The 14,101-nt window shown below is 50.9% G+C and overlaps 1 protein-coding gene across 1 annotated transcript in view; it reads left to right on the top strand.

The window, feature by feature from the left end:
* ABCE1 (ATP binding cassette subfamily E member 1) overlaps nucleotides 1–14,101 on the top strand; it is a 245,438-nt gene that overhangs the window by 136,347 nt on the left and 94,990 nt on the right. The window contains exons 12-13 of the mRNA XM_085641610.1: nucleotides 3,808–3,867; nucleotides 4,018–4,076. Coding sequence (XP_085497736.1) covers nucleotides 3,808–3,867; nucleotides 4,018–4,076 — 119 coding nt within the window. The remainder of the gene's footprint in view (nucleotides 1–3,807; nucleotides 3,868–4,017; nucleotides 4,077–14,101) is intronic.

Here is a 14,101-nt window from a genome sequence, read left to right as displayed (position 1 = left end):
CATGCTAGAAAAATGGCACTTTCTCTCAATAGCCGCATAAGAAGTGTTGAGTAAAGTGCTTGCTGACCAGTGATGATTAAGGAAAGTGTCTTTGCAACTCCACAGATTAGCCGATATTTGAGATTTTTATTGCTTTATTTTCAGGTGCCCTAGGATGCAGGAAAATTGTGGCTCCAAGGCATCTCATTTTCAGCAGATCGTGTAAATCACCCGACTGACTGAAAGAATTAACTACTTGGACTTTTGCCAAACCTCTTTGACTCGTGTCTCTTGTGAGGTCAAACATAAATCGACCCCGTTTTTTGGAAATAGAAGCATAATACACGCGCAGTGATTAATGACTCTTGCGCAGGGCTACATACACTCGTCCGTCCCGAAGAAGACCCGCCGTGACGCTTATTAAAAATCTTTGTGCCTTACATAGGGTCGAAACGTCGACGCATACTAAGTCTACGCAACGTCTCAGTTCAAAAGCCTATTCACATATGAACAAGAGGCGTATGCGATCAATCATATGGACTTTACCAAAAATCGCACTTTCCCAACTATTCCTTTATTTGTTATACTAAGTGTATTGTCTGTATTTACTTCTACATGTCACCCCTCTTTCACAATTCTTTCAATTGTACCATTGTAGCCCAATTTATTTGTTACTTCTCAAAATATTGATTGAAACTTTCGCTTGGGTGTTGTTCTTTTCTCTTCCTGAATCATGGATACATGTTACATGTAATGTATTTATATTGTGAACATCCCAAAGCAATTGCATTTCCCCGACAGAACCATTGTAGCCATATAATACAAATACCCGGGTTCTGAGGGACACAGGGTCACCCCATTATTTTTCATAATGGAATACAGGTAAGTCAAGGTATTGAAATAACTGTACAGATTACGTTTTAGTTACTTTTTAGATTACTTTCTAGCTTACTTTTTCTACTCCATGTGATATGCCTAGATATCACACTGGGACATTTCCTAGAGAAAAGCGAAGGAAAATCAGTTTTGCAAAATTGTAATTTTGCAGGTTTCCATACAATCGACTCCACACTTACAAGATTTTTCAGAGAAAAACAGTCAATAGGTTCCTATGGAGAGAAAAAAAGTTAACGGTTACCAGGTAAGGAATCGGTCTTTCGGGAGGAGTTTCGGGGGTTAGAACAAGGATTCACCCAGGGTCAAGGATGCACTCATGTTACACCCTCAGTGGCATTAAGGTGGTCGGGTGCAGAGTGCTGAGGCCCAATGTTATCAATGGGGATAGGGCTTCTCCGATTGGTGGCTGCTTACGAGCAGGCCACTGGGTTGTGGAAGCACAGCTCCTGGTGTTAGGCTCAGCGCAAAGGGTGATCTGGTCTAGCACACAAAATGCACCCGCAGCAGCGCAGGGGGGGCTGGGTGCAGGTTTGGCGCCGGGTACCCTGTTGAGTTTAATGGAGATTTTCCGGATTCAACAAAGACTACAGGCTCGGGGACTAAGTTCTTCTGGAGGTGACCACCGATTGGAGAGGTAAGTTGGGATGCTGGGACACCGTCTGTTGGGCCACCCAATGTTGTGGGGCTTCGGGTGCATGTGTATCTTAAGGTGTCGGTTTTCTGTTACCAGCTCCGGTCTCTGTCTGGGGGATCCTCCAGAAAGAGGCTGCAGGCTTCGCTGGGAGATTCGAGGCAGGTCAGTGATCAACAGATCTCGGGTCAGAATCACTGGAGAGACCTCGTGGTGTTGGTCCACTCTAACTCGGGCAGTGGGCGACTGGTGCAGAGTGATGCAGACTCGCGGGTTTTGCCGGAGCTGGAGTCTGTTGGTGAACAAATTCATTGTTCACAGGAGACAGTCTTTTCTTTGGAAGGCAGGGCAGGTCCTCGGGGTTCTTGAGGTTGCTGGCTGCAGGATACACTGAAGTTTCGCTTCTGCAGGTTCGAGGTGGGGACTGGCCGTTAGGGCTGGGGCTAAGTCAGTGGGCGTCCTCCTCTTAGCTTCGGCGTGGTTCTTTGGTCCTCCTTCTTTTCTTCTTTATCGTTGCTTGTCTGAGGAGGCAAGGTGCAGGGGTGCCCCTAAATACTAGATTTAGGGGCGTTAAAGGGAAGTAAAAGGTTGGGACCAATGGGTCCTTTCCTTGGGGTGGGTACACCCCCTATTATGCCTCACTCTGGTTGGCTGAGTCCCCCCATCTGCAAGATGGGGACTCAGAGTTGTGCTTCACCTCGCCTCCCCACCTGAGGGGTGTGGTTGGCAAAGGGGGGCACACCTCCCGTCCTCACTTGGTTTTCCCGCCGGTTCTCCTGCCCAAAGTGGGGGTCCGAACCGGTGGGGACCAGTTGCTGGAAGCAGCAAAAGGCCTGGGGATGCTCACAAAGTTGGCAAGCCTTTGAAGCTTCCCCTTCGTGGACCCTGCCCACCCTGGGGGATGAGGCTTGGCACCTTGTCCCAGGATGTGCATTGTTTCAGGCCCCTGAGAGCAGCAGGCTCTCGACCCAGGGATCCAGAAACATGTCTGGTGGTGGCAGCTGGGGAGCAGCCACTCTGCATGGACACTAGTGTTAGGTCATTTTTCAGGGGGCATCTCTAAAATGCCCTCTGTGTGCATTTTTCATTAAATCCCACACTAACATCAGTGTGGGTTTAATGTGCTGAGAAGTTTAATACCAAACGTATCAGTTTTCAGTAAAGCCATTATGGTGCTTTGGAGGTTGTAATGATAACCTCCCATCACCATTTACGTTTAATGGCATTACTGCACTTACAATGTCTAAGAATTGGCTTAGACAATGTAGGGATACAGGGCTCATGCACCTGTACCCTCACCACTGGTATAGTGCACCCAGCTAGAGGGGTTGCTGATCTATGCCAGGGCAGTGGGTTGCAAATGCACTGTGTGAGTGTAAAGGTACAGGACCTCTAAGGGTGGCACAATAAGTGCTGCAGACCTTAGATGCCTTCTCTGGTCACAGTGCCCTGGGTACCTGTGATAGCATTTACCAGGGGCTGACCTGTGGCCAGAGATGCCAGTTGGGTTTGGTCTTCAATTTCAGTTTTAGGGAAAGAACATAGGCCTTGGGTACCTGTTTGGCAGGAGCCCAGGGCACACTCAGTCAAAGTACATCAGCAGTTCAGCAAAAAGTGGGGGCAACCATGCAGAAAGAGGGCCCTTTCTCACAAAGGGGCCTGATCATAAGCTTTTTTCAGTTCAGATTGTCTTCTGCAGTGGGCTGATGAGGCTGTGCTACACATGCTCCGATCATCTGCCCTTTGCCTAAACATAGTGTGTATTTTAGAATGTTAATTCTGTCCATGGACTTCAAACCTTGGGAATCCAGGATGTCTGCATTCCTCAAGTACTGTTCAATGCATGTCTCATGTTACTGATAACCTAACAGGGTCCTGGACTGTACCTCTCATTCACCATGTGTTCTGTTATGCCCATTTCTCTTTCATCCAGACTTGTACAATATCCTGACTGTGGTCCTAGGCATCTTCTGTGCCTCTTTTGAATGGTAGCCCTCTCATGCGGGCACTTTCATGCTCAGTCCCTTTCATATGCACATAGTCTCTACACCTCTGTTCTTTTTTCTGATATGGGTCACCATTTATTGTACACTAGACAGACATAGTCCTTTGTCCCTAGTTATTTTTCCATTCTCTTTGCATGTGTTCAGCCCATTCACCAAAGTAAGTTTGACCCCAACCTTCAAATTCTAAATCTGGAAAAGATCCTCTAAATTAATAAACACATTTACCTTTTGTCATATGAAAAACGGAGTCTCTTTTTGCTGCAGTTATTAAACTACAAGATGTTGTTTCTTTAGGTACTGGCAAGACCACATTCATCCGAATGCTTGCTGGGAGACTGAAGCCCGATGAAGGAGGTAATGATTGGACTTAATTCAGGATTTGTCTAACATCCTCTTTAACAACTCACCTGTAGAAGTCTGCTACATTTTAAGTATTCTCGTTTTACCTAGTATGTTATTACCCAGCTTCTTTATCAACTTTGATCTCAATGTTTTGTTTTATAGGTGATGTGCCAGTTCTTAATGTTAGCTACAAACCACAGAAGATCAGTCCCAAGTCTACAGTAGGTTTTTATATATTTACATTACTGTGTACTTAAAGCAGAGGCTGTGAGTTCAGACTTTTAAAAACATGATTGTGTTGTATGGAGTTTATGGAGTCAGACGTTCTCTTCCAGGGGATCCTCATCAATAGTCATAAGCATTAGAATATTCCCGCCCATGTGCGGGATCCCGGAAACAGTATATTATATGTGCCCCACATATATATATCCATACATATATACCTATATGTATACACAAGCAATTGCAGCCCCTAACACCCTAGAGCTGAACCATGCTGTAAGGAATTTCCACTACACATAAGAAAAAAGCATTATAAACATGAGAAACAACATTATAACTTGTTTGGAAACTGTTTTAATGCTTAGAAAACAGCAGAAATTCTTAGAAAACACTGAAAGCATAGGAAGCTCCCAGGCTGCATTGCAAATACCCAGTCTAAAAAGACTGAAAAGCTAACTCATAGCTACATAGCAAAAAACTGACACCGTGCCTTTAAGGCACACCTGACCCCCACCTTCCGATCATGCCTCAGGGGTGGCAGTTAGGTCAGTTGTTCTTTCCGGCTCCTTCTGGAAGGATCCTGGCAACAGAGCTCCACTTTTTTCTGAGTTTCTCAGGAAATATTGTCTGTTTTTCAACTGTTTTTTCCCTTACTTCGACGTTTTTCATCTAAGTCAGTAAGAGGCTGCCTTTTTTAGGCATTTTTGGGCATTTTTTCCATCTTAAAATGCCCTCTCTTTTCGATTCTTGCCCTGCATGTGGCAAGAAAAAGGCCAGGACTGACTCTCATAGGGTCTGTATCCTGTGTCTACCGGAGGATCATGATTCCAGCACATGTCCTCACTGCCAGGGCCTGTCCAAAAGAACTTTGAAGGACAGAGAGCGAAGTCGCGCTTATGGCCTGGCACAACCATCCAGAGGCCGATCTCCGGTGAGGAAGGGCTCCAAGAGGCATAAAGATTCATCTAGAAGCAAGTCCTCTCGTCCTTCCGCCTCAGCGTCGGGCTCGGCGCTGAGAAAAGATGTTCCGGTAGGTCGTGTTTCGAAAAAGAGGTTCTCGACAGCGGGCTCGCCGTCGAGAGCAGGTCCGACGTCGACGTCGAAGTCCAGACCGCCATCGTCAACTCCAGAGATCCAGAGCCTCTCCGCCGTCGTTAACCCGGCGACGTTCGGCGTCGAGAGACACCACCCCTCCGCCGTCGTCAACCCGGCGGCGATCGGCGTCGAGGAGCAGGGAACCTCCGCCGTTGTCAACCAGGCGACGATCGGCGTCGAGGAGCAGAGAGCCTCCGCAGTCGCCAACCCAGCGGCGTTCGGCGTCGAGGAGCAGGGACCCTCCGCCGTCGACGACATCTCAACGTCGATCGGCGTCGAGGAGCATGGACCCTCCGCCGTCGTCAACCAGGCGACGACCGGCGTCGAGGAGTGTCACCCCTCCGTCGTCGAGGGCACCATCCCCTCCGTCGTCGAGGCGCCATCGGCGTTCGACGTCGAGGCAACAGGATCCTCCGCCGTCGTCATCCAAGCGACGTTCGGCGTCGAGGTTGGCATCCGTCTCGACGTCGAGAGTGGCAGCATCTCCGCCGGCGTCCCCGCGGCGTTCGGCGTCGAGGGAGAGAAGGCCTCCGTCGTCGGCTTCACATCGCCGCTCGACGTCGAGGCGGCAGGCTTCGCCCACTGAACATGGCCGCCGGTCCACATCGAGACGGCGTTCGACGTCGAGAGAGTCCCGGCGAGAAAAGAGACGACACCACGGATCGACGTCAAGACCGCGCTCGACGTCGAGACAGGCCTCGGACAGGTCGGTGGTCCTGGTGACAGTCGGCGTCTCGCCATTCCTCCTCCCACTCAGGGGCCTCTCCACGACCGGCAAATCCACGAGAACCTGCGGTTCAACCCCGTAGGTCTTCTCCTCAGACTCAGACCATTAATCTGTCGCCCAGATGGCTACTGCCAGCACATCATTGGCAGGACTCAGGGCCTACAAAGAGGATGCGGGAATACATCAGTCCAGTGCATGATTCTCCGCTGCAACGGCTGGTGGCGGCTGTGGACAGAGCTAGTCCCCCCAGGCCAGCACGTCAGAGGTCTCCGGACGACAGGCGACGCAGATCGCGCTCCCCCAGACGGGAGGAGCGTTCACCTGGTTCACGGGCTCGTGATCATCGCCGGAAGCGCAGAAAGACTCCATCATCGTCCTCTTCCTCTTCCTCCATGTCCTCCATCAGGGACTATTCTCCCACGCTCTCGGGCAGCCCAGTGTCCAGGGTCTCGCCCGTAGACGACATCAACACCTACCAGGAGGTGTTGCAGCGGGGAGCACAGAAGCTGGGGATTGAGATGTCAGTCCCCCAAGTCACCACCTCGGTGATTTTTGAAACACTTCACCAAAAGTCTGCCTCTCGTCCGCTGCTACCTTTGGTCCCAGGAATCATGGAACCAGTCATGGACACTTTTCTCACCCCGGCGACTGTCAAAGCCGTTCCGGCTCGTATCCTGAAAAAATACAAGCCAGCTACCTCTGACCCCGTCTTTGTGAAGATAGACCCACCTGCGGACTCTGTCATAGTGGCAGCGGCAAGGAAGGGTCAGACGGCGTCGGCCTCCTCTTCCGTCCCTCCAGATAAGGAGAGCAGAACCCAGGACTCATGGGGACGCAGGGCCTGCTCTTCTGCGGCGGCGGCCCTCAAGATCTCCAGCGCGGCGGCGCTTCTGGGCAGGTACGACAGGGCCCTCTGGGACTCGATGGAGCGTTTCAAATCCAAGCTCCCCAAGGAGGACCAAAAGGACTTTGAGGAGATTGTTACGGAAGGGGCACTGGTGGCTAATCAGTCGATTAGCACAGCGGCGGATGGTGCGCTAATCTCAGCCCACTCTTACACACACGGCGTCTGCGCCAGGAGGTCGTCCTGGTTGCGTCTGACAGGGCTCAAGCCAGACGCACAGCAACGGATTTTAAACCTCCCGTTCTCTGGCAACTCCCTCTTCGGCACTCACACGGATGAGGAGATGGGGCGCATGAAAACGGAGCTGGACACCCTCAAAGCCGTGGGCTTGGAGAAGAAAAAGGAATTCAAGCGCCGTTTTCGACCCACCCAACGCAAGGGGCCTCAACAGAGGGTTCAAACCCCTCAGTGGTCTCAGAGCAAACCCCAAGGGAAAACCCAGTTTAGAGGCGGAAAGTCTGGCAGGGGCAGAGGTGGACACCAGCAACAGTCCTCCACTACCACAAGAGGAGGAAAGTCATGAGCTGTGGCTTCCTCTACGGCCGTTGCCCACTCCAGTGGGAGGAAGTGCATCACAACATCTAGCAGAGTGGGACAGCATCACAAAAGATCGCTGGGTGCTGAATATACTGCGTCATGGATATGCGCTACGTTTTCGAGCGCGTCCCAGAGACATCCCGCCAAAGAGGTCCCGTCCTCACCACCTCAACCTGCTCAAGCAGGAGGTGAGATCCCTTCTGAAAAAGCAAGCCATAGTAAGGGTTCCTCCTTCGCAGGTCGGAAAAGGAGTGTACTCCCGGTACTTCCTGGTGCCCAAGAAAGATCAAGAGCACAAGTTTCGGCCGATTCTGGACCTTCGTCTCCTAAACAAAGTCATCGTCAAGGAGAAGTTCCGTATGTTGGCGCTTCACCAAATATGTCCACATCTACAAGTCGGAGATTGGATGTGTTCGGTGGACCTCCAAGATGCGTATTTTCACATTCCAATAGCGAAACATCACCGCAGGTACCTACGGTTTGTGGTTGGAGGCAAGCACTACCAGTACAAAGTGCTCCCATTCGGACTCAAGTCGGCCCCGCGAGTCTTCACCAAATGTATGGCAGTGGTGGCGGCCTGCCTACACAAGCAGGGTCTCTTCGTCTACCCGTACCTGGACGACTGGTTACTGAAGGCTCCAACCCAGCAGCAGGTGAAGAAAGACTTCCAAATCTGTCTGAGACAGTTGCACGCTCTCGGCCTTCACGTCAACATGGCGAAGTCCGTGCAGCAGCCCACTCAGTCCATCCACTACCTTGGCTCCGTTCTGGACACAAGCGTGGGAAGAGCGTATCCTTCGGAGGAGAGACTGTCTTCAATGAAGAGAAAATGCAGGCTTATGCAGCAGATGCGGAGGCCGTCAGTTCGGCAGGTAGCATCTCTGCTGGGTTCCATGGCGTCCTGCATTTTTCTAATTCCCCACACCAGGCTGCGAATGAGACCTTTGCAGCAAGCTCTGGAGGACCAATGGGATCAGTCCACAGGCCGTTGGGGAGATCGAATCTCTCTCTCCCAGGTGGCGAAATCTTCCCTAGCATGGTGGACTCGTCAGAACAATCTGTTGGTGGGAGTCCCGTTTCACCAGCCACTTCCGGTGCAAACAGTGGTAACAGACGCGTCGCTACAAGGATGGGGGGCCCACATGGGGTGCCTCCAGATACAAGGTCAGTGGTCTACAAAAGAACAGGGCTACCACATAAATATGCTAGAGCTTCGAGCAGTCCATCTTGCTCTAAAGGCGTTCCTCCCAGCAATCGAGACCGACTCAGTCCTGGTGCAGACCGACAACACCACGACCATGTTTTACCTGAACAAACAGGGCGGGACTCGGTCACACCCCCTCTCCCTGGAGGCGCAGGCGATCTGGCACTGGCTGCTCGCCCGGAACATCTCGGTGGTGGCAGTACACCTTCCAGGGGAGTTGAATATCAAGGCAGACGCACTCAGCAGGCACTTCGAAGATCAGCCCGACTGGGTGCTGCACGACGACGTGGTGGCGGACCTGTTCCGTTGGTGGGGTCGTCCAGACATCGATCTGTTTGCAGACGACGACAAATTCAAAATGCCATGCCTTCGCGTCCAGATTCCACCGTCCAGGGACCAGGGGGAATGCTCTTTTGATGGACTGGTCAGGGACATTTGCCTACGCCTTTCCGCCCCTGCCTCTGATTCCGAAGGTGGTATCCAAGCTGCTCAGATCCGACATGAAGATGATCCTCATAGCTCCGGACTGGCCGCGCCAGTGGTGGTACCCGGACCTTCTTCATCTCTCAGTTCAACCTCACAGGCGGCTGCCTTGCAGTCCAAGATGGGCGGGAGGATTCTGCATCCCAACCTTCCCTCACTGAACTTAACAGCATGGCTCCTGAGGTCCTGCAATACGGACATTTAGGTCTACCGCCTGACTGCATGCATATTCTCAAGGAAGCGAAGCGACCCTCCACAAGAGCGTCTTATGCGTTTAAGTGGAAGAGGTTCTTCATTTGGTGTAGGGAGCATCACCATGATCCTACAAAGGGGCAGGAGGACGTCATCCTTCCGTACCTCCTTCACTTAGCTAGATCAGGCTTGAAGTATGCATCCATCAGGGTCCATTTGTCTGCCATTACAGCTTACAGGAGGTCTCCCAGTCAACCTTCTTTTTTCCAGATGCAGGTGGTCAAGGACTTCTTGCAGGGGTTGAAAAAAGTTTACCCCCCTGTTCGAAACCCTTCGCCTCCGTGGGAGTTGAACTTAGTGTTATCCAAGTTGATGGTCCCACCTTTTGAGCCGATCCACAAAGCTTCTTTACAACATCTGTCGTGGAAGGCCGCCTTTCTGGTAGCCATTACATCGGCACGCAGAGTAAGCGAAATCCAGGCTCTGTGTACTAAAGAGCCGTACACGGTTTTTCACCAGCACAAAGTGGTCTTAAGGGCACATCCATCCTTTCTCCCTAAGGTAGTGTCTGATTTTCATATTAATCAGTCCATTTCTCTGCCATCCTTCTTCCCGAATCCAGCGACCCCGGCTGAGCGGTCGCTCCACTCCTTAGACCTCAAGAGGGTACTTAAATTCTACCTGGCAAGTACCAGAGGCATTAGGAAGACGGACCAGCTGTTTGTCAACTATGGCGCCATGAGAACAGGCTTCCCAGCGGCTAAACGATCCATTTCCAGATGGATTGTTTCCTGCATTACCCTAGCCTACCAGCTGGCGAAAAGGCCCTTACCTTTGGCCCCTAAGGCTCATTCTACTAGGGGGAAAGCGGCCACAGTAGCTTTCTTGCATGACGTTCCAATGGCAGAGATCTGCAAGGCGGCCACTTGGAAATCGGTCCATACCTTTACCAGGCACTACTGCCTCGAATCCGATTCCAGGGCGGATGCCCAAGTAGGCCAAGCATCCTTGAGGAACCTGTTTGGGTAGCTGAGCTATCTGAGCATACTGTTCCTTCTCGGTTTATTTTCTTTCCTTTGCCCGCAGGGGGATGAGGTGAGGCTCGCTATTCTATTCTAATGCTTATGACTATTGATGAGGATCCCCTGGAAGAGAAGGATTAGTTACTTACCTGTAATCCTAGTTCTCTTCCAGGGGTATCCTCATCAAAGTCCTAAGCAACCCTCCCGCCTCCCCGGGCAAAGGTGTAATAATTTTCAGAGGTTGTTATTTTTCTTTGTGCCATGACTTTTCAGTCTCCGCAAAGAACAACTGACCTAACTGCCACCCCTGAGGCATGATGGGAAGGTGGGGGGTCAGGTGTGCCTTAAAGGCACGGTGTCAGTTTTTTGCTATGTAGCTATGAGTTAGCTTTTCAGTCTTTTTAGACTGGGTATTTGCAATGCAGCCTGGGAGCTTCCTATGCTTTCAGTGTTTTCTAAGAATTTCTGCTGTTTTCTAAGCATTAAAACAGTTTCCAAACAAGTTATAATGTTGTTTCTCATGTTTATAATGCTTTTTTCTTATGTGTAGTGGAAATTCCTTACAGCATGGTTCAGCTCTAGGGTGTTAGGGGCTGCAATTGCTTGTGTATACATATAGGTATATATGTATGGATATATATATGTGGGGCACATATAATATACTGTTTCCGGGATCCCGCACATGGGCGGGAATATTCTAATGCTTATGACTTTGATGAGGATACCCCTGGAAGAGAACAAGGACTGCTTTATACACTGCATAGTGCTGAAATAAATTAATTCATATAGGCTCAACAAAAGTAGCCATCTAGATTTCATTCAAAGGCACTCATTTGTGGAATGCTTTCTCTAGCAGTGTATCTTTTACTGAGCTTCTGCTTGTTTATGCCTTGTCATTAGCCTTGCAATCCTTGGTACCTAAATCCATGTTCATCTTTTTAAGGTGGCTGTGAACTGGATTCACTTAGATACCACTGCCACCCTTGGTGGTGTACAAAACTGGTTTGAATGGGATCTTAATGGATGCTTCCATTGATCCCATTAGGTGGCAGTGGTTTTTACTGACTAGTATTGATGGAATAACTTTCCTCTGTCCCATACCTCATAGGAGCAGTCTTAGGCTTGGCTTATGATTTTCATGCTTGAAAGTTTACCTAGCAGCTTACAGTTTATAAGGAATGTCCATTTCGTATCCTATTTTCACCATGAATGTTTTTAGAGGTCTTAAAAAGCACGTCCATTAGTGAGATTACATTTCTGTTGTAGATAATTGTTAGCACTTTACACGTTGGTTGACCCTCCCTTTGAAACCATGTAAAAGACTTCTTCAGGAATTTTCTCCATCGTTTCCTGCTTTTTAAAGAAAAAGTAGCGACCTCTCAGAAAAGTTGTGTATTAACATAAATTATATTGAAATTGTCTGATTGACAATTTGTAAAATAGTGTTCGAGGCATATGAGCTGCAGATTGTACACTTAGCATAGATCGCCATCTGGTGTTGGGCCCGGATGTTTGCAGTTTGTTTTTCTTCTTGGACAGTCTTTGGAAGTCACGAGTTTGGTGACTCCTCCTTCGGTCCGTACTGCGCATGGGCTTCGGCTCCATCCTCAGATTGTTTTTTTTCCGCCATCGGGCTCGGATGTGATACTTCGTGCTCCGGCTTCGAACTTCTACGGTTCCAGCCTCGACGGAAAATCCTCGTTTCTTCGAGTATCTTCATCATCATCTTCATCTCTCGAAGCGGCACTTTTCTCCATCCCGTGCACCGGCCTTCGGGCCCTCCTCGACTCCGGTCCCGGCCGATGGAAAGGACTCCGTTCAAAAAGTGCCCAAAATGTGGGTCTAAATTTCCCCACACCGACCTCCATCAGGTGTGTAATCTTTGCCTCTCTCCAGAACACGAGGCCAGAGACTGCCCCGCCTGTAAGTCTTTTCGATCGAAGAAAACCATCCGGGATCGAAAAGCTCGACGCACCATGGCGCACTCATCGTCTGCAGCTCCACCGGACATCTTCGGAGACGGCGCCGAAGCTTCGGGGCAAACACACACCGAGCAGGAAGAAGACGTCGTCAGCGCTTCCGAGGCCGACGACTCCGACGTGGAGGACATCACACCGGCGCAGCGGGCCGTGAGTACTGTGCCCCCTCCCACCCCCGCGCCCAAAACCAAAGAGACTCAGGTTACTCCCTCGCCTGCCGGCCTGGGCAAAACCAAGACCAAAGCTTCGATCACCCCACCTTCGGGCCCGGTGTCGAAGCCTCCAAAGTCTCACGGCAGCTCGGGATCGAGCCAGCCGACGCCCGGTGCCGAAAAACAGCATCCGGCACCGAAGAAAGCAATATCCAGCTCGACTCCGAAGCCACCGGTGCCGAAGCCTGGACTCTCGGTGCCGACCAAACACAAACACAAATCTGTCTGCACCGACGCTCCGGCGCCGAAAACTCCTTCGACGCCGAAAAAACCGGAGGCCTCAAAAAAGCATGGCGCACACAAACCATCGAAGTCCTCGGTTCCGAAATCACCGGTGCCGACGGACGATTCGGCGCCATTGGCTCTGTTTACACCAGACCCTTTACAAAAGACTCTGTCCAAAGATCCAAAGACTGGGCTATTGACTTTAATTATCAAGAAAAGACGCCTTGATACTCCGGCTCCTCCTCCACCACCCAAACGGAAGGACTCTGCTACTTCTCCCCTCAGAGTGCCCTCCCCACTACCACCTCCCCTACCTCCTCCACCTCCTCCACCCCCTCCCCCTCCCAGGTCTCCGCCACCTTTACCTCACTACTCTCCGGCCCCGTCCCCAGATCCGGATGACGGGGACCCAGACAATTATCCGGCGGACGCCCCAATGGATCCCACTCCACCAGGGACCCCAGACCCGTGGGAGGATTACAATAACCCTGATGTACCCGATATTCCTCAGGACGACCTATACCCATCCAGGCCGTCTCCTCCAGAGGACTCCTTAGGGTTCCATCATTTAGTGCAGAGAGCAGCACACTACCATGGGGTGGACATGCACACTGAACCAGTGGAAGACGACTTCTTACTGGATACATTCGACATACAGGACAAATCCACCTCTATCTTACCCATGCTTAAGGGTGTCACCAAGCATGCCGCAGAGGTGTTCAAAGACCCTGTCAGGGCCAGGGTACTAAACCCTAGAATAGAGAAAAAGTATAAGGCGGCACCCACAGACCCTGCATACATTAAGGGCCCTGCTCCCTTAGATTCCCTAGTTGTCTCTACAGCTAGAAAGCGGGCTAACTCCCAGTCCTCAGGAGAAACCCCACCGCCAGACAAGGAATCCAAACTCCTAGACGCGTCTGGCAAGCGCACCGCCTCTCAAGCTGCAAACATGTGGCGCATTGCAAACACACAAGCGCTACTTGCGCGCTATGACAGAGCACACTACGACGAACTTGAGGCTCTTATGCAGCACCTCCCCGAGAAACACAAGCGTAGGGCTCATGAGCTAATACAGGAGGGTAAACTCATTACAAACACCTCCATTAAATGTGCCCTCGATGCAGCCGACACTGCTTCTAGAGCCATAAATACCAGTGTCCTGCTTCGTCGCCATGCCTGGCTCAGGATCTCAGGGTTTAAGCCTGAAGTCCAGGCGTCCATACTCAATCACCCCTTTGACCAACAAACTCTCTTTGGGCCCAAGGTAGACGAAGCGTTGGAAAAGATGAAAAAGGACACAGACACAGCTAAGTCTATGGGGGCACTCCAAACACAAGCCTCTAAACGTTCCTTTCGACGCTCCTCCTTTCGTGGCACAGGCAGAGGCTTCTCCACCGATAGCACCTCTACCTCCTACAAATCCCCTCCTCAAAATACCTTTTCA

Source organism: Triturus cristatus, chromosome 2_2, assembly GCF_964204655.1.
Source record: "Triturus cristatus chromosome 2_2, aTriCri1.1, whole genome shotgun sequence".
Taxonomy (NCBI): domain Eukaryota; kingdom Metazoa; phylum Chordata; class Amphibia; order Caudata; family Salamandridae; genus Triturus; species Triturus cristatus.
The sequence above is the reverse complement of the archived record's forward strand: the minus strand, read 5'-3'. Positions and strand labels throughout refer to the sequence as shown.